The sequence below is a fragment of the Bufo gargarizans genome, chromosome 6 (genome assembly GCF_014858855.1).
Source record: "Bufo gargarizans isolate SCDJY-AF-19 chromosome 6, ASM1485885v1, whole genome shotgun sequence".
NCBI classification, from domain to species: domain Eukaryota; kingdom Metazoa; phylum Chordata; class Amphibia; order Anura; family Bufonidae; genus Bufo; species Bufo gargarizans.
Window position 1 is genome coordinate 146367950 of NC_058085.1, and position 25324 is coordinate 146393273.

At 43.8% G+C, this 25324-nt stretch overlaps 1 protein-coding gene across 1 annotated transcript; it reads left to right on the forward strand.

The window, feature by feature from the left end:
* The first annotated feature begins 766 nt into the window (after positions 1-766).
* Positions 767-20475, forward strand: LOC122942407 (beta-microseminoprotein-like). Its single transcript, XM_044300016.1, has 4 exons — positions 767-853; positions 9635-9743; positions 16525-16630; positions 19932-20475. Exons 1-4 carry the CDS (start codon positions 833-835, stop codon positions 20053-20055), a joined length of 360 nt encoding a protein of 119 aa, XP_044155951.1. The 5' UTR covers positions 767-832; the 3' UTR covers positions 20056-20475.
* The last annotated feature ends 4849 nt before the right edge of the window (positions 20476-25324 follow it).

The window sequence follows — 25324 nt, forward strand, 5'->3', positions numbered from 1 at the left end:
GTAAGTCAATGGGGACGGATCCGTTTGAAGATGCCACAATGTGGCTCAATCTTCAAGCGGATCCGTCCCCCATTGACTTTACATTGAAAGTCTGGACGGATCCGTCCCAGGCTATTTTCACACTTAGCTTTTTTTTGCTAATATAATGCAGACGGATCCGTTCTGAACGGAGCCTCCGTCTGCATTATTATGAGCGGATCCGTTCAGAACGGATCCGCCCGAACGCTAGTGTGAAAGTAGCCTTAAATATGTAACTATGTAGTGAAAGTGAAACAATATGATGCAAGTGTCTGTAAGTACCTACACTATAATTTGGCATTATGTGAAAGACTTTTTTTGAGGAAAGTACATTGTTAGAAGGGCATCAAAGTGTGATTGTGGATGTCCTTTGCCCCTTCAATTTTTATCCAGGATCAGAGGCCAAATGGGTGGCTGATTCTGTTCAGCTTCAACTCCTATGCTCTGCTAATAAAAGAGGTCAGTCCCCCACCGATCAGACACTGGTCACCTTTCCTAAAGGCAGCCCATCAATGGACTGTATATTCTTGGAAAACCCCTTTAAATTATTTCAGTTGGATTTGATTATATTTTAGTAGACAACAAAGAAAGCACGTCAGGAACTCATAAAAATAGCTTTTTTCATGAGTAATATGCAAATGATCACCTTCATCTAAGACTAGTAGGAGTGCCACAACTCTGCGTCCTGAAGCCACACCTTTTATAGGTTACTCATAATAACAATATAAAGGTTTCTTACTCATTCAGTTTCAGGTTCACATCAAGAACAGAGACCTGATCCCCTTGTGCACGAAACTTGTGTCGTCTCCTAATCATGCATCAGAAATCCATCGTGGTAAGTCATTTCTTTGGTTCACCTCCTTAAAGTTATCTAAGGTAACATGAGAAAGTAATTTAGATGTGTCTGGCGAGAACTGCTGCTTATCTTGCAGTTGATGAATTAGTGGATTTTTTTGCATTGTCTTTACTTATTGAAAAGTTTGATCTTTCTAGGATTTAGAGGCATTGCACTAATATGTAAATCCTTAGTGGGATACCAAAGGGCATCTTACTTTTAAGAGGGTCCCTACTTCAAAGCGGTTGCCTGTGATTCAATGTCCTCTTTACAGAGGACCTGTAACCCCTCTTGACATGCCTTTTTAGCAACTATTTACATACCCCTTATAATAGCAATTCTCATGACTCTATGATGTGAGTGCCTTCCTTTTATTATTCCTGCTAGAATTTATGAATGAATTTCTAGCAGTTTGCCGTGAAGGTTCAGATGGGTGTTACCAGTTGGGGGATGTCCCTGCACAGTCTGACACTATCCAATCAGTGCTGCCAGTGTCAGACGGTGCAGGTCTTATTAAAACAGACGTGTCAGTAGAGGTTACAGGATGATTCTGGTTCCAAATATGTGTTAGATTTATTGGATCCTTTGTTCTCTTTAACAAGGTCTATAAGAAGGAAATGAACAGCTGTTCGCCTTTAATGTACTCGTGCCTGGATGTACAGGTTACAGTTCTTTTACACATAAGCATTCACATGGGCATTCATGTTTTAGGTGAATATTTCATATTTAACTGTAGTTTTATTAATTAGACATAACAGAAATGTTTGTTCTTCTTTGGTTTTGTAGCTTTTTATTTCTAACTAGCAGAAGAACCCGGCTTTGCACGGGTATATTTCATCTATTTCATTTAATGTTTGTGTGTGTCGTTAAAAGATATTGACAGTATCCACTATAACAGTGACCTCTACAGCACCCTGCCCCTTTAACAGTGAACTCCACAGTCCCCCACCCCTTAACACTCTCCCCCACAGTGCACCGCCACTTTAAATCGGGACCTCCACAGCAGCCCATCCCCTTAACTTTGACCTTCACAGCAGCCTGCCCCATTAACAGTGAGTTTCACAGCACCCCACTCCCTTGACAGTGACCTCCTCAGGGGCCCACCCCCTTAACAGTGACCTCCACAGTACCCTGCTGCCTTAACAGTGACCTCACAATACCCTGCTGCCTTAACAGTGACCTCCACAGCAGTTGCCCCTTTAATAGTGGCCCCTGCCCCCTTAACAGTGACCTCCACAGTGTCCGCCCCTTTCACAGTGACCTCCACAGCGGCCTGCCCCCTTAACAGTAACATTCACAGTGAATGCCTTTTTAACAGTGACCTCCACAGTGCTCGCCCCTTTAACAGAGACCTCCACAGTACCCTGCCCCCTTAATGCTAGGGCTACACAACATGTGTTGTGCAACATTTTGTCTCAACAATTTTTATAATGATAGGCTATGGTGTCGCACTGCAACATGTGACACGCTGCGACCAGGGCCGGCGCTACCATAGAGGCAAGGGGGGCAATTGCCCCCGGGCCCCCGCTCATTAGGGGGCCCCTAGCGCCGGCCCGGCCTTACTATTCTTATTGTCAGTTGTGACTTGCGTTGCGTCACACACTGACAGTCTGACACTACACTCACAGCCAGCCAGCCAAGACCAGCCAGTGCTGCTGGACTCTGCGGGCTGCAGCCGGCGCCGCGCGGCAGCCGGCAGTAATGTAATTAATACATTAAACTAACTTACTCACTCTGGGTGAGTCAAGTGTTGGAGGGGGCCCCCCGCCGGGCGCAGGTGGCTGCTGTGCCTGCACCGCTGCCGCTGATTCGGTCTCTTTCAGAGAGTCAAGACTGTCTGGAGGCTGGAGCAGCAGCGGCATGCACGGCACAGGCAGGCACAAGGCTCCGCCCCCTCGCCCAGAGCAGGGTGCACTGAGCAGGGCAAGGAAAAGAAAAGAAAGAAAAGAAAAGGAAAGAAAAGAAAGTAAAGAAAAGAAAGGAAAGAAAGTAAAGAAAGAAAGAAAATCAATCAAGCAGCGCCAGGGAAGGCCCGCCGCCCCCAGCCAAGTTCCAGTCTGATAGGTTCATAATTCATTGGTTAGGGTACTTTCACACTTGCGGCAGGACGGATCCGGCAGGCTGCTCTCCCAGGCGGATCCGTCCTTCCGCTATATCGCCATATCGCTGCTCTGTCCCCATTGACTATAATGGGGACGGGGGCTGAGCTCCGGCGCAGCACGATGGTGCACAGCAAAAGCCGCCGGACTAAAAAGTCCTGCATGTCCAACTTTTTAGTCCGGCGGCTTTTGCCGTGCTGCGCTGGGGCTCAGCCCCCGTCCCCATTATAGTCAATAGGGGCGAAACAGCGGAAGGACGGATTCGACAGGGAGACCAGCCTGCCGGATCCGTCCTGCCGCAAGTGTGAAAGTACCCTTGTTTGGTTGTTGTTAATGAATCCATCATCCATTCACTGCGGCCCTGGTTCTGTTTGTGTTTGGAGTCAGTTGGACTGGAGAAATGTGCATTGGGGGGGGGGGGGGGGCAGTTACTGGAACTACCCGTAACTGCCCCATTCCCCCCCCCCCTCCCCTCCCGTGCACATTTCTCCAGTCCAACTGTCCAAACAGAACCAGGGCGGGCTAGTATACTGGGACGGGTGAGATGGTGCCTGGGATGGATGGATCTGATCCAGTTTAATCAACCAACCTACCAGTAACTGATTGATTTAAACTGGATTGTGATCCATCCCAAATCTGGTAGGTTGGTTGATTAAACTGGATCGGATCCATCCCAGGCACAATCTCACCCGTTCCAGTCGTGTACTAGCCCGCCCTGGTTCTGTTTGGAGTCAGTTGGACTGGAGAAATGTGCATTTGGGGGGGGGGGGCGGAGGATGGGAAGTGTGCTGCCATGATGAAAGGGGGGGGGGGAATAATGTGACGCGAAGGGGGTCATGACGTGACATGGAGGGGGAGAAATTTGACATTGAGGCCCGGGGGGCATCATTGGGGGCACTGTGCCCCGCAATGTACAGTATAGCGCTACACTGTGCCCCACAATGTACAGTATAGCGCTACACTGTGCCCCACAAAGTAAGCAAGCGTCATGGCGGGGGCGGGGCGGGGGTGTGGCGGGGGCGGGCGTCATGGGGGGGGGCCCTTATTGTTCTCCGCCCCAGGGCCCCATTTCGCCTAGAACCGGCCCTGGCTGCGACTGCGACACGACAGTTGCAAAAAAATCATCCAAGATGGATTTTTCTGTGACTGTTCCGTCGCAGTCGCAGCGTGTCACATGTCGCAGTGCAACACCATAGACTTTCATTATAAAAATTGTTGCGCGACATTGGTGCGACATCAATGTCACACGACACATGTAGCAGTGTAGTTGTGCCCTATGTGTCATGTGACTTATTGTTGCGCAACACATGTCGTTGTGTAGCCCTAGCCTAAAGCTGACCTACATCAGTGAAGAAAAATGGCTTGGTTGTTATGGAAACCTGGAGTAAAACTGTGTGTATGTGGAGACTAAGGGCCTGCGAGCTTCTATTGGCTGGTAAGGGACATGTGACCGTGTGTATGGCAGTTGGGATATGAAGAGAAAGACTTGCAGGCTTGTATTGGCTAATGCAGGTCATTTTTGGGGAATACATGTATCTCAGGAATGATACGTCCTAGAGAGCTGTGACCCCCACAAGATTTATTTCCAGGTAGCAAGGGATAAGTATACCAAGTTTTGTTGAAATCGATGGTTGCGTTTTTGAGTCGCTTAACATACACACATATATACGTCCTTCTGTATATACAGGTCCTTCTCAAAAAATTAGCATATTGTGATAAAGTTCATTATTTTCTGTAATGTACTGATAAACATTAGACTTTCATATATTTTAGATTCATTACACACCAACTGAAGTAGTTCAAGCCTTTTATTGTTTTAATATTGATGATTTTGGCATACAGCTCATGAAAACCCAAATTTCCTATCTCAAAAAATTAGCATATCATGAAAAGGTTCTCTAAACGAGCTATTAAACAAATCATCTGAATCAACTAATTAACTCTAAACACCTGCAAAAGATTCCTGAGGCTTTTAAAAACTCCCAGACTGGTTCATTACTCAAAACCGCAATCATGGGTAAGTCTGCCGACCTGACTGCTGTCCAGAAGGCCATCATTGACACCCTCAAGCAAGAGGGTAAGACACAGAAAGAAATTTCTGAACGAATAGGCTGTTCCCAGAGTGCTGTATCAAGGCACCTCAGTGGGAAGTCTGTGGGAAGGAAAAAGTCTGGCAGAAAACGCTGCACAACGAGAAGAGGTGACCGGACCCTGAGGAAGATTGTGGAGAAGGACCGATTCCAGACCTTGGGGGACCTGCGGAAGCAGTGGACTGAGTCTGGAGTAGAAACATCCAGAGCCACCGTGTACAGGCGTGTGCAGGAAATGGGCTACAGGTGCCGCATTCCCCAGGTCAAGCCACTTTTGAACCAGAAACAGCGGCAGAAGCGCCTGACCTGGGCTACAGAGAAGCAGCACTGGACTGTTGCATGTCATTCGGAAATCAAGGTGCCAGAGTCTGGAGGAAGACTGGGGAGAGGGAAATGCCAAAATGCCTGAAGTCCAGTGTCAAGTACCCACAGTCAGTGATGGTCTCGGGTGCCATGTTAGCTGCTGGTGTTGGTCCACTGTGTTTTATCAAGGGCAGGGTCAATGCAGCTAGCTATCAGGAGATTTTGGAGCACTTCATGCTTCCATCTGCTGAAAAGCTTTATGGAGATGAAGATTTCATTCTTCAGCGCGACCTGGCACCTGCTCACAGTGCCAAAACCACTGGTAAATGGTTTACTGACCATGGTATTACTGTGCTCAATTGGCCTGCCAACTCTCCTGACCTGAACCCCATAGAGAATCTGTGGGATATTGGGAAGAGAAAGTTGAGAGACGCAAGACCCAACACTCTGGATGAGCTTAAGGCCGCTATCGAAGCATCCTGGGTCTCCATAACACCTCAGCAGTGCCACAGGCTGATTGCCTCCATGCCACGCCGCATTGAAGCAGTCATTTCTGCAAAAGGATTCCCGACCAAGTATTGAGTGCATAACTGAACATCATTATTTGAAGGTTGACTTTTTTTGTATTAAAAACACTTTTCTTTTATTGGTTGGATGAAATATGCTAATTTTTTTAGATAGGAATTTGGGGTTTTCATGAGCTGTATGCCAAAATCATCAATATTAAAACAATAAAAGGCTTGAACTACTTCAGTTAATGTGTAATGAATCTAAAATATATGAAAGTCTAATGTTTATCAGTACATTACAGAAAATAATTAACTTTATCACAATATGCTAATATTTTGAAAAGGACCTGTATATAGATTTTAACATCCCTGGAGGTGGCCAATAAGAGACACACTACAGTGTTGAGGCGTGAATAGTATATATAGAAAGTATGGTGGCTCACTAACGCTTGTGGCTATGGGTGGGTGCTACCAAGCCTAATGACTCACCCAGTCAAAGGAAAATGTAAAATGTGTAGAGAGGCTGAGCACTCGCCACATGGACCACACAGGGACTAAATCAAAAAATATTATTGATAATATTTATTACACCAAATTATTGATCAAATTATTGAAAAAACAATATAACAATAAAACACAATAAGCAATAAAATGTTAAAAATATTCAGATTAAGAACAGCATCATAAATAACTGGATATACAATGGCATGCAAAGGGTGCTTGATACAACTCAGATTAATGAATGTATCCTGATTGAGTGTAAAATCGATAACGGTTCGATATTAGATAATCGACAGTATGAAAGGAAAATTGAAGAGGGTATTGGGATATTCGATAAATGTCCGGACTAAATTCGATGATTTCTTTCGATTATTCCATTCGATTATAACAATATATTAGATGGGTATCCCCTGTATGGCAAAACAATCATCACACTTGCGATTGCCGTCTGCCTCAAGCTCACAGTGGCGTCCCACGTGGCTAATGGTGTCAGATTCGGCAGTACCTGTTATTGGCGATTCAGCAGGAGCAGTGTAGGCGAGTTGACAGCCCTCAGTGTAGAAATACTCTGATGTAGCGCAAGTGTGAAATAAATATGGCTTTGATCGTGACTCTGTCGATGTAAGGGTCCATTCACACGTCCGTTGTTTGTTTCCTGATCTGTTCCGTTTTTTGCTGAACAGATCTGGACCAGATCTGGACCCATTCATTTTCAATGGGTCCTGAAAAAAAACGGACAGCACGGACAGATTTTTTTTTCAGGACCCATTGAAAATGAATGGGTCCAGATCTGGTCCAGATCTGTTCAGCAAAAAACTGAACAGATCAGGAAAGAAACAACGGACGTGTGAATGGACCCTTAAGGTCAAGATATTCGCTATATGCCATAAAAGTTCATCAGGGTAGGATTCTCAGTTCAAGTTGTTGGGATCAGGACGTCCATCAGCTGATGTGCGGGTCTTTAAAAAACAGACGCGTTTCGGGGTCTTTTCCTAGCCCCTTCCTCAGTGGTAACCCGCAAAGGGGGGTCTACCCCTTTTTATACCCAACATCCTCTATGATCAAGCAAGGTAGAAAATCTGAGATGGATCTGACAGCTTGTATGGGCCGTTGCATGTAAAACCTGGTATGGAATACAGGGTGAAGATGCATATCAAATATATCCATAGATGACAATTTTTATAGATAATGGTTTTCCAGAGATAGCTCTCTTTAAAAGTTTTTGACACAGTTTCTGGAACATCAGTGCCATTTTCTCAAAAAACGCAGGTGCGATTTTCTTCGACAGATGCGGTTTTTATGCGTTTTCTATGCGTTTCTTACAATTTCTTGTCTCTATTTATTGTACATGTGTATATATATTCTATACAATAATAACAATCATCTTAAATAATCACAATGTATAATATAAAAGATATCATATAAAACATAAAGGGGTTAAATATTATCACAATATTATATATATTAAAAAACCGTTATCGATTTTACACTCAATCAGGATACATTCATTAATCTGAGTTGTATCAAGCACCCTTTGCATGCCATTGTATATCCAGTTATTTATGATGCTGTTCTTAATCTAAATATTTTTAACATTTTATTGCTTATTGTGTTTTATTGTTATATTGTTTTTCAAATAATTTGATCTATAATTTGGTGTAATAAATATTATCAATAGTATTTTTTTTTGTTAGTCCCTGTGTGGTCCATGTGGAGAGTGCTCAGCCTCTCTACACATTTTACACTACAGTGTTGTACTGGGATTCCTTGGACTCCTTGGACCCACCAGAGAAAATTATTCCTGAAATTACCCCTATATCATTAACAATGTTTGAAGGGCTTCTGTCATCAGAAACAATAGTAAACTGGCTGACGTTAAACATGTGCCAATGTCAGCTGAATCTAACCGTCTTACCCGCTTTATTTCTAGGTGCCTCCTTTCAGAGAAAAAAATATACTTTTATGAGCCTCTAGCAGCAATAGGGGTGTTGCTCCTACTACTAGAGGCTCCTCCTGCCGTGCCGTGGGGCCAGGCAGTGGTCACATCATCCTGCTTGGCCCTGACTTCTGGGAAAATCTGCGCCGGCAGTATACCCGTAAAGAACAGTAAGGAAGTCCATGGATGGCGAGCATCGTTCCGTTACTATGCCTGCGCCGCACACTGAACGGCACTGCACAGGTATAAGATTTTTGCCAAAGTCAGGGCCAGGCAGGATGACGTGAACACTGCCTGGCCCCACAGCACGGCAGGAGGAGCCTCTAGTAGTAGGAGCAACATCCCCATTGCTCCCAGAGGCTCATTTACATAAAAAAAGTTACTTTTTCTCTGAAACGGAGGCACCTAGAAAAAAGAGAGTAACACTGTTAGATTTAGCTGATACATATGTAATGTCAGCCAGATTACTAAGCATGTTTCTGATGACAGAAGCACTTTAATAGATTTTTGAATCAAAGAATTAGACTCTAGTGGCAAGTGATTAGCTCCAATGGCTGCTCCAAATTGGTTTTTTTTTTCTCCCAAAAGCCTGGGCCCACCGGAGGATTCTCTGGTACTCGGGTGGGTCAGTCGAACCCTGGACACAGACTTCCTTCTTATATAACCTTCTTATACATCATGATGTGTGTGCATTTTAACAACTGTAATCCATTTGAGTAAATTGATAGAGAGAGGCCATAGTCTATTACAGTCTCCAGGAAGTGGTGAAGTACAACCCCTATTATACACAGTTTAGTGAGTGACTCGGAGATGCACACAGTGCGTAGCGTTGCTATTCTACTTTATCTAAACTTACAATTACACAATGGAGCTGTCAATAACTCACCCACTGTCTAATCAGCATGAGATGACTCCGCTCTTCCTGACACAATCTACTCATCAAAGCTGACAAGTGACACACAGAGATAACCTATTGTGTGTACTCTAGTGGCAATTGTAATAACTGGAATATTATATGTCAAAATTCACCTAAAAAAATCACCAATACTATAAAAAATGTAATATGTCATTTTCACATGATACAATCCCTTTAAAGGAATTGACAGGATTGGATAAACTGGGGCTGGCAGAAGAAGCAGGAGGAGCAAAGGTGCACAGTAAGCGCCAGCCAGACGTAGGTAGAATTACAGAAATGGCTGAGAGGCTGGCACTCTGCTGTTTCCGTGAGTGGAAGCTATGCAAACAGCGTTCTGTAGACCACCCGTCAGGGCTTATTAAAAGGTGAGATAAAATGACCCTTTAAATGTCTGTGAATTAACAGTCTTTATGGTCTTGCCTTTCAGGGCAGCTTGGCGGGTTTTCTACTGACTTATAGTCTCCTGGTGTCCTTATGCAATGGTGTCTGTTATAACAGAGAAGCAAGACTATCAAGTCCAGGTGAAAAACCTGATGGTAAGTATCAAGGAGATTTATAAAGGGTTAGAGCTATGAATGCTCATCCATAAGAAACAATGTTAGTATGATGGTAAATAATCATGTATTGCTACGATTAGTGTCCTGGAACATGCACTAGGTCAGCCTCAAGTTGTGTATGGCCCTTTACACGGAACAACGTACAAGCAGAAGGAAGCGTTCCCAGTGAAGAGTTCCCAATTAATGAGTGCTTCGCCAGGTCATCTGGTAATTGGGGGTACATTTACACCACCAGATCATCACTAACGAGCGTTACTATGAATACTCCTTAGTGATGATCTGTTTAATTCTCGGACTGTGTAAAGGGCCCTTAAAGGCATACTGAACCAGCATGGCTACCACAGCATCTTGCAGTGGCATGCTATTCCATCCGGTTTGCGTTTAGTTGGACCATCATTTATTTTTCAACAGGACAATGACCCCAAACACACCTCCAGGCTGTGTAAGGGCTATTTGACCATGAAAGGGAGTGATGGGGTGCTGCGCCAGATGACCTGGCCTCCACAGTCACCGGACCTGAACCCAATCGAGATGGTTTGGGGTGAGCTGGACCGCAGAGTGAAGGCAAAAGGGCCAACAAGTGCTAAGCATCTCTGGGAACTCCTTCAAGACTGTTGGAAGACCATTTCAGGTGACTACCTCTTGAATCTCATCAAGAGAATGCCAAGAGTGTGCAAAGCAGTAATCAAAGCAAAAGGTGGCTACTTTGAACGTAGAATATGACATATTTTCAGTTGTTTCACACTTTTTTGTTATGTATATAATTCCACATGTGTTAATTCATAGTTTTGATGCCTTCAGTGTGAATCTACAATTTTCATAGTCATGAAAATAAAGAAAACTCTTTGAATGAGAAGGTGTGTCCAAACGTTTGGTCTGTACTGTATATTTTTTTTGTTACTTAAAACCAGATACTGGCACATTTTCTTTTTTTCTGTTGCCATGTTCCTCCAAACATGAAATTTAGTTTTTATTTTCTGATTGTAGATTTTGTTATTCTATATCTTGAACATTATTATGGGGGCCACCATCTTGCCTGAGCTGTTGCTAAGAGCATTTAGAGAAATGCTATACAGTAGCTATATAAATCCAGCAAAATCAATAAACATTGATATATGGGGGTAACTGTATTGCATATATATCCAGCATGGTATTAATTAGACCCCTAAAATAATATTTTATTTGGTATACGTTAAAAAAATCCCTAAAGGATCCACTTATTTAAACTATAGGACATACAAACAAAAAGTGACCATAAACCACATCCAAGGAAGATTGTTAAATGGGGTATGGGGAGACCACTGTCCCTAAATCTACCCCTGTCCTAGAGCCCTTAGCCCAGGGAGGGCTCCTGATGGTGGAGGCCCCCTGTCCGCGTGCCTATGCTGCTAGCCCTTCCTGCTCCCTATAAGAGGTGAAAAGAGGCATGTGGACTGGTTTTGTAGGTAAGGGATTAGGATATTATATTTGTCAGCTATATGAATAGACTGGATGGGAATTAAACGGATAGAGACACAACAGTGATACAGACAAACACAAAAAATACAGAAATACACAAACATACACTTATTCAGTGTTGGTGTTATAACCATACACTGTATAGGGTTGACGTTATAGTCAAACACCTCACTTGCCTCGACGCGTTTCACCCACGTGTAGATTGTGGGATCATCAGGAGGTGTAATTATATATTACATGTGCAAGCCATTATATGTGACTAAAAAGTTGCCAGTATAGGGCTGGGTCACATGGAATCGGTGCTCAGAGATATATGCCGGCTTAGAAGCCTGAATGCACCAGGGAAAAGGAGACGCTCTACCAGGGGTGAAGACACAAAGATATATTAATATCGATAATAATACTTATGCCTGTTTAGGACTCCATCACGTGTAGATACTGATATCCACATCTATATCCACATCCTATATGGGACAGGAAACAGATGTATATCACACTCAATTTCAATGTATACACATCTAGATATAAATGCATTTACTGGTAAGTGTAAACTCACGGTTTGGTGGATATAATTGACCTCTGTTGGTCCCCTGTCATGGTAGCTTGACAAGGCATACACTATAGATAAAGTGCATCATTAGTGGTAGGCATTGTTGCTAGTACTCACAGAATATATATAGAGTTCGTGGGTCCTCTAGTTACAGATATATCCTACTTACATGGTGGAGTCTCTGCTATGATCCATGTCCCCCCTGGTAGGCGAATTTCCACTGGTGCGTCGGCTGTATTTAAAAGAGCCGCCGCATCGCGTCACTGATAGCTAATTGGACGCAGGCTCTGCTCCATTTCCTGCTCCTGGAACGCACATGCGTTCCAACTACCGGAAGTGCTCGCTCCTGTCGGTCTCAGCCAGCATCTCCTTCCTGGATGCTGGAACGCACGTGCGTTCCAAGGGGCTACTTCCGGTCCTGCAATCTTGCGACCTAACTCCCTACAGTTCCTTTATATATAGATGGGTATGTGATCATACAAGATGCAGTACGTATCATATGATATTCACTCCCCGATAGCTCAGTCCCACCTAGTCCTTAATCCTGTTCAGGTGTATGACTATTTAGCCTATCATGGCTCTGATGGGACTTGACAGGTATAACTTGCTGTTTCATGCTGTCATTCACGCATGCATGGCCATCATATATATATCATGGCCATGGTGTGTGACCCCACAGCATATAGAAATTGTCAACAGTATCGGGGTAGGTGCATATATTAGGCACCCAGATCATATGATGCCTCATATTAACAGTATAGAGCTCGTGATGTAAACACTTAAAAATATATATTCCGGCATATGGCACAGTGGATTTTTATATGTGCATCCTATAGAGAGGTAACCAGAGTGCGTGGTTAACCTATGGACAGTGACCCAATATTGCGTCACTTATGTCCAATCTGATATGTTATTTTCATGCTTCACGCATGTGGTCTAATCTTCGGTACATTTCTTATCTTCACATGAAGCCAGGCTTTTTGGAACAGAAATAGGGATATTACGGGCACTGTCATATCTCATAGAAAACAGGAAAATGTCAACCTTTCATTAATGCCAGTGGGTGCCTGAGAGTGAAATCTGTGTATCCACACACATTCCTTCTGCAGGATTTTCTTATCCCAGTTTCCACCTCTGGGTGAAGGTGGTATGAGCTCCAGAACGGAGAATTTTAGACAGAGAGGGTCCCCTCCATGTATGTCATTGATGTGGGAAGCCACTGGAGTGACTTTTTTATTAATGACATCATTTATATGTTCACAGACCCTCCTGCGTAGTTCCCGTATCGTTTTCCCTATGTAATCTTTCGGGCAGGGGCATTGGCAGATATAAATAGCCCCTTTGCTGCGACAGCTACAGAAGTCCCTGATGTCAATTGTCTGTCCTGTGGCACTGCAAGTTATGGTCTTAGCCGTAGATATGTACTGGCAGGCTTTACATGCGCCGCATCTGAACATCCCGAGGGGTTTACGTTCTAACCAAGTGCCCTCCCTGACAGGCGGAACGTAGTGGCTATGCACCAGGCGGTCTTTAAGGCTTTTGCCTTAACGTATACCAAATAAAATATTATTTTAGGGGTCTAATTAATACCATGCTGGATATATATGCTATACAGTAGCTACCCTGGGGCATAGACATAATAGTGTGAAGTGGACTCATTGACATCTATGATAAAGTTTCCTAAACATTCTCTAAGACCTGTGCAGAGGTCAGGAGGGAGTAGATACAGAGCATTTGGAAAGTCCTTAGACCCTTTTACTTTTTCACATTTTGTTATGTTTCGGCCTTGTGCTAAAATAAAATAAAAGTTTAAATTTTCCCCATCATTCTGCAACTAGTACCCCATAATGACAAAGTGAAAACACAATGTTTCAAATCTTTGCTAATTTATTAAAAACTAAAATCGTGCATTGACATAAGTATTCAGATACCTTTTTCAGTACTTAGTTGAAGCACCTTTGGCTGCGATTACAGCCTCCAGTCTTAGCACATCTGGATTTGGGGATTTTATGCCATTCTTCTGTGCAGATCCTCTCAAGTTGGATGGGGACCCTTAGTGAACAGTTATTTTCTGGTCTCTCCAGAGATGTTCACTTGGGTTCAGGTCAGGGCTCTCGCTGGGCCACTCAAGGATATTCACAAAGTTGTCGCTAAGCCAGTCCTCTGTTGTGTTGGCTGTGTCTTGTTGGAAAGTAAACCTTTTGCTCTGCCCGAGCTCCAGAGCACTCGGGATAAGGTTTTCATTAAGAATAACTCTGTACTTTGCTCCATTCTGCTTTCCTTTGATCAGTTTCCCTGTCTCAGCTGCTGTAAAACACCCCCTCAGCATGATGCTGCCATGACCATGCTGCATTGTGGGGATGGTATTGGACAGTGCCTGGTTTGCTCCAAACATGATGCTTTGAATTGAAGCCAAAAAGTCTATTCTTGGTTTCATCAGACCAGAGAATCTTATTTTCCACAGTCTGAGAGTCCTTTAGATGCTTTTTTGCAAACTTCCATATGCCTTTACTGAGGAGAGTATCCTTTCTGGTCACTCTGCCATAAAGCCCAGAGAGGTGGAGTGCTGCAGTGATGGTTGACTTTCTTGAAGTTTTTGCACACAGGATCTTTGGAGTTCAGCCAGAGTGACCCTTGCGTTCTTGGTCACCTCTCTTACTAAGGTCCTTTCCCACTGATGACTTAGATTAATGGGGCAGCCAGCTAATGGAAGAACCCTGGTTGTTCTGAACGTCTTCCATTTAAGAATTATGGAGTAGAAAAAAATGCGTAAAGCAGTACAGCGAAAAAATAAACAAAACTTTATCTTGTGGTGGTGCCAGCCGTGTTGGGAGCCAGTCTGAAGTTCCCCCTTGGATGCTTCATATATGAAGAAACCGCAGCACTCACTTGTCTTCAATTCTGTGGAATTTATTTCACCAGCAATAATGCGACGTTTCGACCGTAATGGTCTTTCTCAAGCGGTGAAATAAATTCCACAGAATTGAAGACAAGTGAGTGCTGCGGTTTCTTCATATATGACGTAAGAATTATGGAGGCCACTGAGCTCTTGAGAACTTTCACTGTAGCAGAAAATTTTTGTACACCTCTCCAGATTTGTGCCTCCATACAATCACGTCTCTGATCTCTACAGACAGTTCTTTCCTCCTTATGGCTTTGTTTTTGCTCTCATATGCATTGTCATTTGGAGACATTCATGTCCAATCAACTGAATTTATCACAGGTGGACTCAAATCAAGGTATAGAAACATCTCAAAGATGATCAAAAGAAATGGGAAACCCAAGGGTTATAGTAAGGTCTAGATACTTATGCCGATGTGAAATTTTAGCTTTTCCTTTTTAGTAAATTTGCAGTAATTCCAAAAATTCTGTTTTCACTTTCTCATTAGGGAGTGAGTGCAGATTATTGGGGGAAAACTTGATTTTTTTTAAATTTTAGCACAAGGCCACAACATAACAAGATATAAAAAAGTGAAAGGCTCTGAAGACTTTCCAAATGCACTGTAAGATGTGACCTTCACATATTGTGACTTTTGGGTCTATCTATCTGTTTATCTATCTATGGTATCTGTCATTGTAATCCGGTCTGTGATGATAATGGGATGACTGCTGAAGGGCAATCTGTACAGACCAAGACATGGCACTTATTAGTGTCACGATCAATGAGGGGGGGAAACTCCACACTGAACAAAGGAGGGAAGGGGAACAGTAACTGGGCCTGGAAACTAGGGAAGAAACAGGTCATCTCCTAGACAACCCTAATCCAGGTCCTAACTATCTATCAATATGAATAGACCCTGAAGGTAGGAATATTCATATGCAGGATACCTAGGCCGTCATATCCCTATAAGGCCCTGGAAAAGGTTAGGAACAGAGACAACCCATTCCTCCGAAGATGGACGAATGGAAGTCTCTGTCTCAGGCCCAGATACAAACAACAGGGAATATAACAAACGCGACACTTAACTTCTGTAGAGACGGACAAGTAGGAACACCAGAGACAAACTCACACCAGCTCAGCCAAACCCAAATGAAGCTATCTACCGCATAGTCAGAAGGGTAGGGTCAGACTATAAAGGGCAGAAGTGATGACCACTGAGCAACAGCTGAGAAAAGGGAAGTGGTCATTAACCCTATCAACACTGAATCAAGAGAAATCAAGGAGGCTGTTAGATTCCTCCACGCTCAGCCAATCTACTTGATTTCCTGACATCAGTCACCTGAGGGACCGTGACAATGAGGCTTAGTGGCCAGTGTGAAAACTGCAGGATTTTAGGATATTTTTAAAATACAGTGACAAGGAAAATAACCACCAAATATTCTTTAAAAATATGTTTAACATAAAAACTTGGTTTAAACGATAGGTCATTTTCTGATGACGCATTCTCTTTAAAAGTGTTCTTTAGACCAAGAAACCCTTGTGGAATGTCCACACGGGGTGCAGGGGTTAAAAATATCAATGTACTTGTCACCGATGCTCCAGTTCTAGTGCGGAGTTCTCTTCTCTGCTTCTGGTCCACCCTTGACCTGAAGTGTGACGTACTGTCTACAGGTACGTCACCGCTGGGCTGCTGATTGGCCAGCAGGAGTGATGTGCATGTAGATGGCACATCTCGTTATAACAAGTCAATTTTTCCATAAAGAAGAGGAATAACAAATAAAAGATGCTCAAGAATAGTAATATCATGGGGATATTTTCATTTAGGATATAACTGGTAAAATATTCAACTCATACATCTTGGTTTATTATAGGGTGCATGGATGGAGACATCAAAAGAGCTGTAAATTCAACATGGTTTAAAGAAGAATGCATGAAATGCACTTGTGATTCAAATGGCGAGGTTGACTGCTGCAGCAGGTAATTCTTCACAAGGCTGTGAATTTATAAATATGTGAAGATTGGTTTTATTTGTATACAAAAGTCACAATGAGGTCTCAGGTTTTATGATGCCCAATAAAGCATCAAAAGGGGTATTCCCATCTGCGATGTTGATGGCATATCTCTAGGATATGCCATCAATGTGAGATGTGGTTTCCCCTCTCTGGACCTTCAGAAAGGGGCCATCAAAAGTGAATGAAGAGCAGCCGCGCATGGGAGTTCTGAAGACAGCTGAGTGCTGGCTCAGTTATTTCCAGCGGTCCCATAGCAGCAAACCAAGTGTGGCCATGCACTGCTCTCCCATCAATGTCCTAGATGGCACTACCCCTTTAAATTCCATGAGAGGGACCACTTACCACACTTCCATCCTAAAATGTGCTGGTAGATCTTTTAGCAATGTTTGTAATATAAACAAGACCCCATTCAAATGTTTGTGTACCTACTGAAAATGACCAGACCGCATGAAATATAAATATAATTTATTGGCATAATTCAGAATTGACAATTCATACATAAACACAAGTGCAGGGAAAGAGGCGACATCCACATAGGAGACACAAATGGCGACTCAATTACATACATAACCAATAATAAAGTGCAAGTGCATAAGAATATCAAATAAATAGACGCGTGTTTCGGTGGTTGGCGCCATCCCAGAGGAGACACATAATGGGTAAATAGACTCTTGGTTTTATATGTATTTGTAATTGTATTTGTTTATGTAATAATAACACCCTATATTGTGCTACAGGTAATAATCCCTGTATAGTGTCCCCAGAAATAATAGAATGGCCCCTATAGTGCCTCCCCAATAGAAAGGCCCCCAAGCTGCCCCCCACACAGTAGTGTCCCCCACACTGCCCCCCACACAGAAGTGTCCCCCACACTGCCCCCATACAGTAGTGTCCCCCACACTGCCCCCATACAGTAGTGTCCCCCACACTGCCCCCATACAGTAGTGTCCCCCACACTGCCCCCATACAGTAGTGTCCCCCACACTGCCCGCATACAGTAGTGTCCCCCACACTGCCCCATACAGTAGTTTCCCCCACACAGTAGTGTCCCCCACACTGCCCCGACACAGTAGTGTGCCCCACACAGTAGTGTCCCCCACGCTGCCCCCATACAGTAGTGTCCCCCACACTGCCCCGACACAGTAGTGTCCCCCCACACAGTAGTGTCCCCCACACTGCCCCCCACACAGTAGTGTCCCCCATGCTGCCCTCACACAGTAGTGTCCCCTACACTGCCCCCACACAGTAGTGTCCCCCACACTGCCCCATACAGTAGTGTCCCCCACATAGTAGTGTTTCCCACACTGCCCCGACACAGTAGTGTCCCCCACGCTGCCCCATACAGTAGTGTCCCCCACATTGCCCCCCACACAGTAGTGTCCCCCACGCTGCCACCACACAGTAGTTTCCCCCACACTGCCCCCATACAGTAGTGTCCCCTTGCTGCCCCTACACAGTAGTGTCCCCCACACTGCCCCATACAGTAGTGTCCCCCACACTGACCCCACACAGTAGTGTCCCCCACACTGCCCCCTACACAGCAGTGTTCCCCACATTGCCCATATAGTAATTTTTCCCCCACATAGTAATCCCATCCATAATAATTTGCCCCCCACACAGTTTCCCACCATATCCCCCCCCCTGTCCTCTTGTGTGCACCACCCTCATGTCCCCCAAAGTTGGCACATAAAATAAAATTAAAAAAATTGCCCCCATACAGTACCAACCATATTTTCCCCCCACACGTCCTCCTGTGTGCACCTCGGCCCCCTCATGTCCCCCATGGCACATAAAAGAAAACAAAACAAAAAACTAAAAGCTAAATACTTACCTGCGCTTGCTCGCTGAGTCCCGGCACAGGCGCGCGCGATGACATCATCACGTGCGCCTGCGCCGGGATTTCACTACCGAATAGGCTTCAGGCGGCAGGGCAGGGCACTATGCGCTCTGCTCCCTGCCCCGCTGTAGTATGTTGGTGTCAGAGCTTCAGCAATGAGCGCTTCCATCTGTATTTATGGAAGCGCCCATTGCTTCTGGGCCTGCTGCCACTGGGTGCATCCATTAAAATGTTTTTAGTTTTTGTCAGAAAACACCAGCCAGTCTTATTATATATGCCATATCTCTGCTTTGTCTATGACCAAATGACGTGCGTTCAGCCGCACCAGCTCTGCTAGTTTAGCTCTCCTCCCTGCGCTTGTCTCTCAGGCTGGGTTCACACGTGCGAGTTTTTCGCATGGGTGCAATGCGCGAGTTCAACGCATTGCACCCGCACTGAATCCGGACCCATTCATTTCTATGGGGCTGTGCACATGAGCGGTGATTTTCATGCATCACTTGTGCGTTGCGTGAAAATCGCAGCATGCTCTATATTGTGCGTTTTTCACGCAACGCAGGCCCTATAGAAGTGAATGGGGCTGCGTGAAAATCGCAAGCATCCGCAAGCAAGATTTTCACGCATGGTTGCTAGGATGAAAGTCTATTCACTGTATTTTTTTCCCTTATCACATGGTTATAATGGAAAATAATAGCATTCTTTAATACAGAATGCTAAGTAGAAGGTCAATTGAGGGTAAAAAAAATAAATAAAAATTAACTCACCTCCTCCAATTGATCGCGTAGCTGCCGGTCTCCTGTTCTTTCCTAAGGACCTGTGATGACATCACTGTGCTCATTACATGGTGATGGTCCATATGATGAGCTCAGTGACATCACCACAGGTCTTTTGACAGGCCTTGAAGAAAGAACAGGAGACCGGCAGCTACGCGATCAATTGGAGGAGGTGAGTTAATTTTTATTTCTTTTTTTAACCCTCAATTGACCTTCTAAGCATTCTGTAAAAAAAATGCTATTATTTTCCCTTATAACCATGTTAAACGCTTTGCACTGGCGGGGGGAAAATCGTGCATGTTCCCGAAACGCACCCGCAACGCCCGTGTGAACCCAGCCTTAGTAAGAAAGTTAGAACAAGGGACAGGGACTGCCAGCGCTCAGTGTAGTAACACAGCACACTTAAAGGCAATGGACACCTTTGGTGGCAATATTTTAAATGATTGCTTTGTACTCATTTTGACCTAAAAATCCTTTTTTCTATTGGTCAGCCCCTTTCTCTGTATAACCTTGATATTCTTTAGTACCAGGATCGGTGTTTATACGGTTACCCGTCAGGCAGCTCAGCTGATGGCTCCTTATCTCTGTTCTCCTGATCATAGAACGTGTTGCCTGTGATTTTACTCTCCAAGAAATACTAACCATAAACTTCTCCACAGGACGCTGAAACCACTCGTGAGAGACCAGGCTTGTGAAGTCGTTCTAAATCGAACTTCTTGCACATACGTTATCAGGCGAAAAGATAACTCTCGTGAACCTTGTGAAAGCTGGGCTTTAATGTGACGGGAGCACTCATGTGACACGGCAAAGAGAAGGGACGGAAAGGAGAATCCATTGGACTTTTGTACATATGCATTTGTAATAAATGTGATATATTACACATTGATCAGTGCATCATTGTATGTAACTTCATTGGCACTGTACATGTGAAGTGCAACTTATGGGTGGGTTCGCGCATAGGATTTTGTGGCAGTTCTGTAGCAGAAGTAGATCCAGCAGGAAAAAGCATTGTTCCTTTATATTTTTTTCATTTTCTTCCAACCCACTTCTTTCTATTATGGCTCCTAAAATTGCCACACAAACCTACATGTGAAGCCATAGTGATTGTGATAGTAATATAGGTTACAAGTTGACCAAAACTGTGTGCACCCTTTATAATAAATGCTCCACATTCTGTAAAACTGTACATAAGCAGCTGTAGAGGTATGAGAGAGGTATGTAGCTGTATGAGAGGCATGTAAGCAGCTGTAGAGGTATGAGAGAGGTATGTAGCTGTATGAGAGGCATGTAAGCAGCTGTAGAGGTATGAGAGAGGTATGTAGCTGTATGAGAGGCATGTAAGCAGCTGTAGAGGTATGAGAGAGGTATGTAGCTGTATGAGAGGCATGTAAGCAGCTGTAGAGGTATGAGAGAGGTATGTAGCTGTATGAGAGGCATGTAAGCAGCTGTAGAGGTATGAGAGAGGTATGTAGCTGTATGAGAGGCATGTAAGCAGCTGTAGAGGTATGAGAGAGGTATGTAGCTGTATGAGAGGCATGTAAGCAGCTGTAGAGGTATGAGAGAGGTATGTAGCTGTATGAGAGGCATGTAAGCAGCTGTAGAGGTATGAGAGAGGTATGTAGCTGTATGAGAGGCATGTAAGCAGCTGTAGAGGTATGAGAGAGGTATGTAGCTGTATGAGAGGCATGTAAGCAGCTGTAGAGGTATGAGAGAGGTATGTAGCTGTATGAGAGGCATGTGCTTTGGCAGACGAGTTTTAAAGGACACCATTTTGGTGTCATCACACCGACGAACCCCTTGACTAAGGCATAAATATTCAGTATTAGGCCTCATGCACACGACCGTATGTATTTTGCGGTCCGCAAAAAACAGATAGGCAAAAAATACAGATGACCTCCGTGTGCATTCCGTATTTTGCAGATCAGAACAACTGGCCCCTAATAGAACAGTCCTATCCTTGCCCGTAATGCGGACAATAATAGGACATGTTCTATTTTTTAGTGGAACGGAAATACGGACATACGGAAACGTAATGCACACGGAGTACCTTCCTTTTTTTTTGTGGAACCATTGAAATTAATAGTTCCGCGTATGGTCCGCAAAAAACCCGGAACGGTCATGGAAAGAAAATACGTTTGTGTGCACGAGGCCTTAGAGTTATCTCTGACCCCAGCTGTTACAGGGGAACTCAACCAATCACCAGCAGGCTCTCTCGGCAAATTGGTGTACAGGTACATTAAGTTGTGGGAAGGGGTTTTCTGGGCTTTTGATACTAATGACCTATCCTCTGGCTAGGTCTCAGTATCTGATCGGTCGGGGTCTGACCCCCAAGCTGCTTGGGAAGGCACCCATGCGCCTGTGAGCTCCACGGCCTCCTTGCAGCTTACCAAGCACAGTGCCGTACATTGGTATCACGCTCAGCCCCACAGAAGTGAATGGCTTAGGTGCATCTCAGCCCCATTCAAGTGAATGCTGCAATACCAAGCACAGCAGATATACAATGTACAGCGCTTTGCTTGGTTAAGCTGCAGGACAGCTGCAAAACAGCAGATAGGGACGTGGGGGGAATGCCAGGTGTTGGACCCCCACTGATCACATACTGATAGATCATAAGTTAAAAAAAAATCTTGGAAAACCCTTTTAAGGACTCTATAATGACTGGGCGCGCTCTACGGATTGGCACTTAGCAAATGTACAATAGCAATATTCAAAAAGGTTCAAAAACAGAGCCTGGAAACTATAGGCCGGTAAGTTTCACATCTGTCGTGGGTAAACTGAAGGTTTTCTGAGAGATGCTACACAATAAAAATAAGCAAATAACGCCATTTCAGCATGGCTTCATGAGGGATTGGTCATGTCAAACTAATTTAATCAGTTTTCTATGAAGAGGTAAGTTCTAGACTTGACAGCGGCGAATCAATGGATGACGTTTTTTTTTTAATGAAGATGACACTAAAATGTGTACGCTGCTACAGATGGATCTGGATAGATTAGAGAGATGCCAATAGCCCCATAAGATGAGAAATACTCCATGTAGTAAAAACATAACTTCTTTATTAATTATTACATATAACAATACATCACAATTAATAATTGAGACCAGATAGAACAAAGCCCCATAGAACTGCTACAGAGACAGAGCCTATACAGGGTGAATGGACTAGGCCAGATTATTAACACAGGTATATCAGATCAAATATATTATTATACAGTTGTGTTCAAAATAATAGCAGTCACTAACCTGATCAATCACTGTTTTTGGTAGAAATGATATTTCTACATGGCAAATAATTTACTAGCAGGTGTAGTAGTGTAATAGAAATCCAACAGACCCAATGATCATGACATGCATGCTGCTGATTCTCTGTAATTTAATCACTTATTCAAAGGGGCATGTTCAAGGTTAAAGGGCTTCTGTCACCCCACTAAACCGTTTAGTTTTTTTTTGTTTTGTTTACTTATAATCCCTATACTGCGATTTATGCCTACATAATCTAATTAATCATTTTGGTCCAGTAGATTGTGTTTAAAACGTGCTTTTAAAATATGCAAATTTCCTTGCTACCAGCAAGTATGGCGGCTACTTGCTGGTAGCAGCCGCATCCTCCGATCCTAAAGACGCCCCCTCCGCAGTGTGATTGACAGGGCCAGGGAACGCGATCGTTCTCTGCTGGCCCTGTTTGAATTCAAAATCTCGCGCCTGTGCCGTACCTGTCTTCAATCGGCGCAGGCGCACTGAGAGGCGGCCGCTTGCTCGGCTGCTCCATCCTCAATGCGCCAGCGCCGGGTGTAGATGTGACATCATCGGTGCAGGCGCATTGAGGATGGAGCGGCCGCCTCTCAGTGCGCCTGCGCCGACTGAATACCGTTACGGCGCAGGCACGAGATCTTGATAGCAGACAGGGCCAGCAGAGGACGAGCCTGTTCCCTGGCCCTGTCAATCAACATGCGGAGGGGGCGTCTTTAGGATCGGAGGATGCGGCTGCTACCAGCAAGTAGCTGTCCTACTTACTGGTAGCAAGGTAATTTGCATATTTTAAAAACACGTTTTAAACAAAATCTACTGGACCAAAATAATTGATTAGATTTTGTAGGCATAAATCGCAGTATAGGGATTATAAGTAAACAAAACAAAAAACGGTTTAGTGGGGGGACAGAAGCCCTTTAAATTAGTGAGGTCATTCATTCTTTGAAAAACAGGTGGCAATTATTGCCCTTATTTAAGGAAGGAAGGCAGCAAATGTTGTACATGCTGGTTACAGTGCATTTCTCTCTGAAATTCAGAGGAAAAGGGGTCGTTCCAGACATTGTTCAGAAGAACAGCGTACCTTGATAAAAAAGTTGATTGGAGAGGTGAAAACATATAAAAACTGCAGAAAAAGTTAAGCTGCTCAGCTAAAATGATCGCAAATGCTTTAAAATGGCAACCAAAACCTGAAAAACAGGGAAGAAAGCTAAAAACTACCATTCGAATAGATAGAATAGCCAAAATGGCAAGGACTCAGCCAACAATCAGCTCCAGGAAGAGCAAAAAAGGTCTAAAGTTACCCGTGAGTACTGTTACAATTAGAAGACACCTATGTGAAGCCAAGCTATCTGCAAGAAGCCCCCGCAAAGTCCTACTGTTGGAAAAAAAAGACATGCGCTGAAGAGGTTACAGTTTGCCAAACAGCACATTGACTGGCCTAAAGAGACATTTTGTGGACCGATGAAAGTAAAATTGTTCTTTTTGGGTCTAGTGGCCGGAGACAGTTTGTCAGATGACCCCCAAACGCTGAATTCAAGCCACAGTACACTGTGAAGACAGTGAAGCATAGTGGCGCAAGCATCATGATATAGGGATGTTTCTCATACTACGGTGTTGGGCCTATTTATCGCATACCAGGGATCATGGATCAGTTTGAATACATCAGAATACTTGAAGAGGTCATGCTGCCTTAAAGGGAACGTGTCACCAGGATTTGGGGTATAGAGCTGAGGACATATGTATCAAATCGGGTTTTTTTACACAATAAAAGCACACAGAGCTATGGGGACTGGGTATTGCGGATGTGCTAGCGGCCATCTAGCAACCCATGTCCTCAGCTCTATACACAAAATCCAGGTGACAGGTTCCCTTTAAGAGGAAATGGGTGTTCCAACAAGACAACGACCCCAAACAAACCAGTAAACACTGCTATTTTTTGAACAGCCTAATATTCACTTTTCTTCAATTTTTGAGGAGGAACAACACAAATTTGATATATTTTTCTTCATGTTTTGATTTGGAATAGACTGTGTAGTTTTCCCAATGCATTTGTGTGTATGGAAATAGAAGCTATTAGAAGGATTTTGAACTTTATTCACTTTTTCAAACACACTGCTATTATTTTTAAACACAACTGTATGTCCCAAGTAAGGGAACTCAACATGACGAAGCTAACTTTGTGGCAAAATGCGCATCGAGCGTGTCTGCTCTACAGGGAGATCTGGACCATCGCCATCATGGGTATTTACATAGTTTTATAATCCTTATGTCCTCTTACTTTTGAGCTTATTGTGTTCTCGTGCAGCTGCATTATATTTGGTCCTATAAGCCTTATTTCTAGAATTGTATTGTTATATGCTCAGGGCCATTGAATTTGAATGCACTTAGTTTGGGCATATGTTAGGTAATGTAATTTAGGTTGCCCTCTAATAAGGGTATTATACCCTATAATGATTATATGCAGCTGTTTATGCAACCTATTTAGCTATTCATGTTGATTTCCATTATTTAATAAATGAGTTATATTGTTACTACATGGAGTATTTCTTATCTTATGGGGTTATTGGCATCTCTCTATAAGTTGTTAGTCTAGTTAGACTAGACCCCATTCTCAATATATGGTTATACATTGAGGTGTTGTTGGTAATCCTTAGATTGGAGGCTTGGGCAGAGAAGTGGCAAATGAGGTTTAACACTGACAAATGTAAGGTTATGCACATGAGAAGATAGCTGCCCATGACGAAAACATAGTCCTGCCACCAAATCACTAGTCAGACCACCTGTGTACAGTTCTGGGCAGAACAA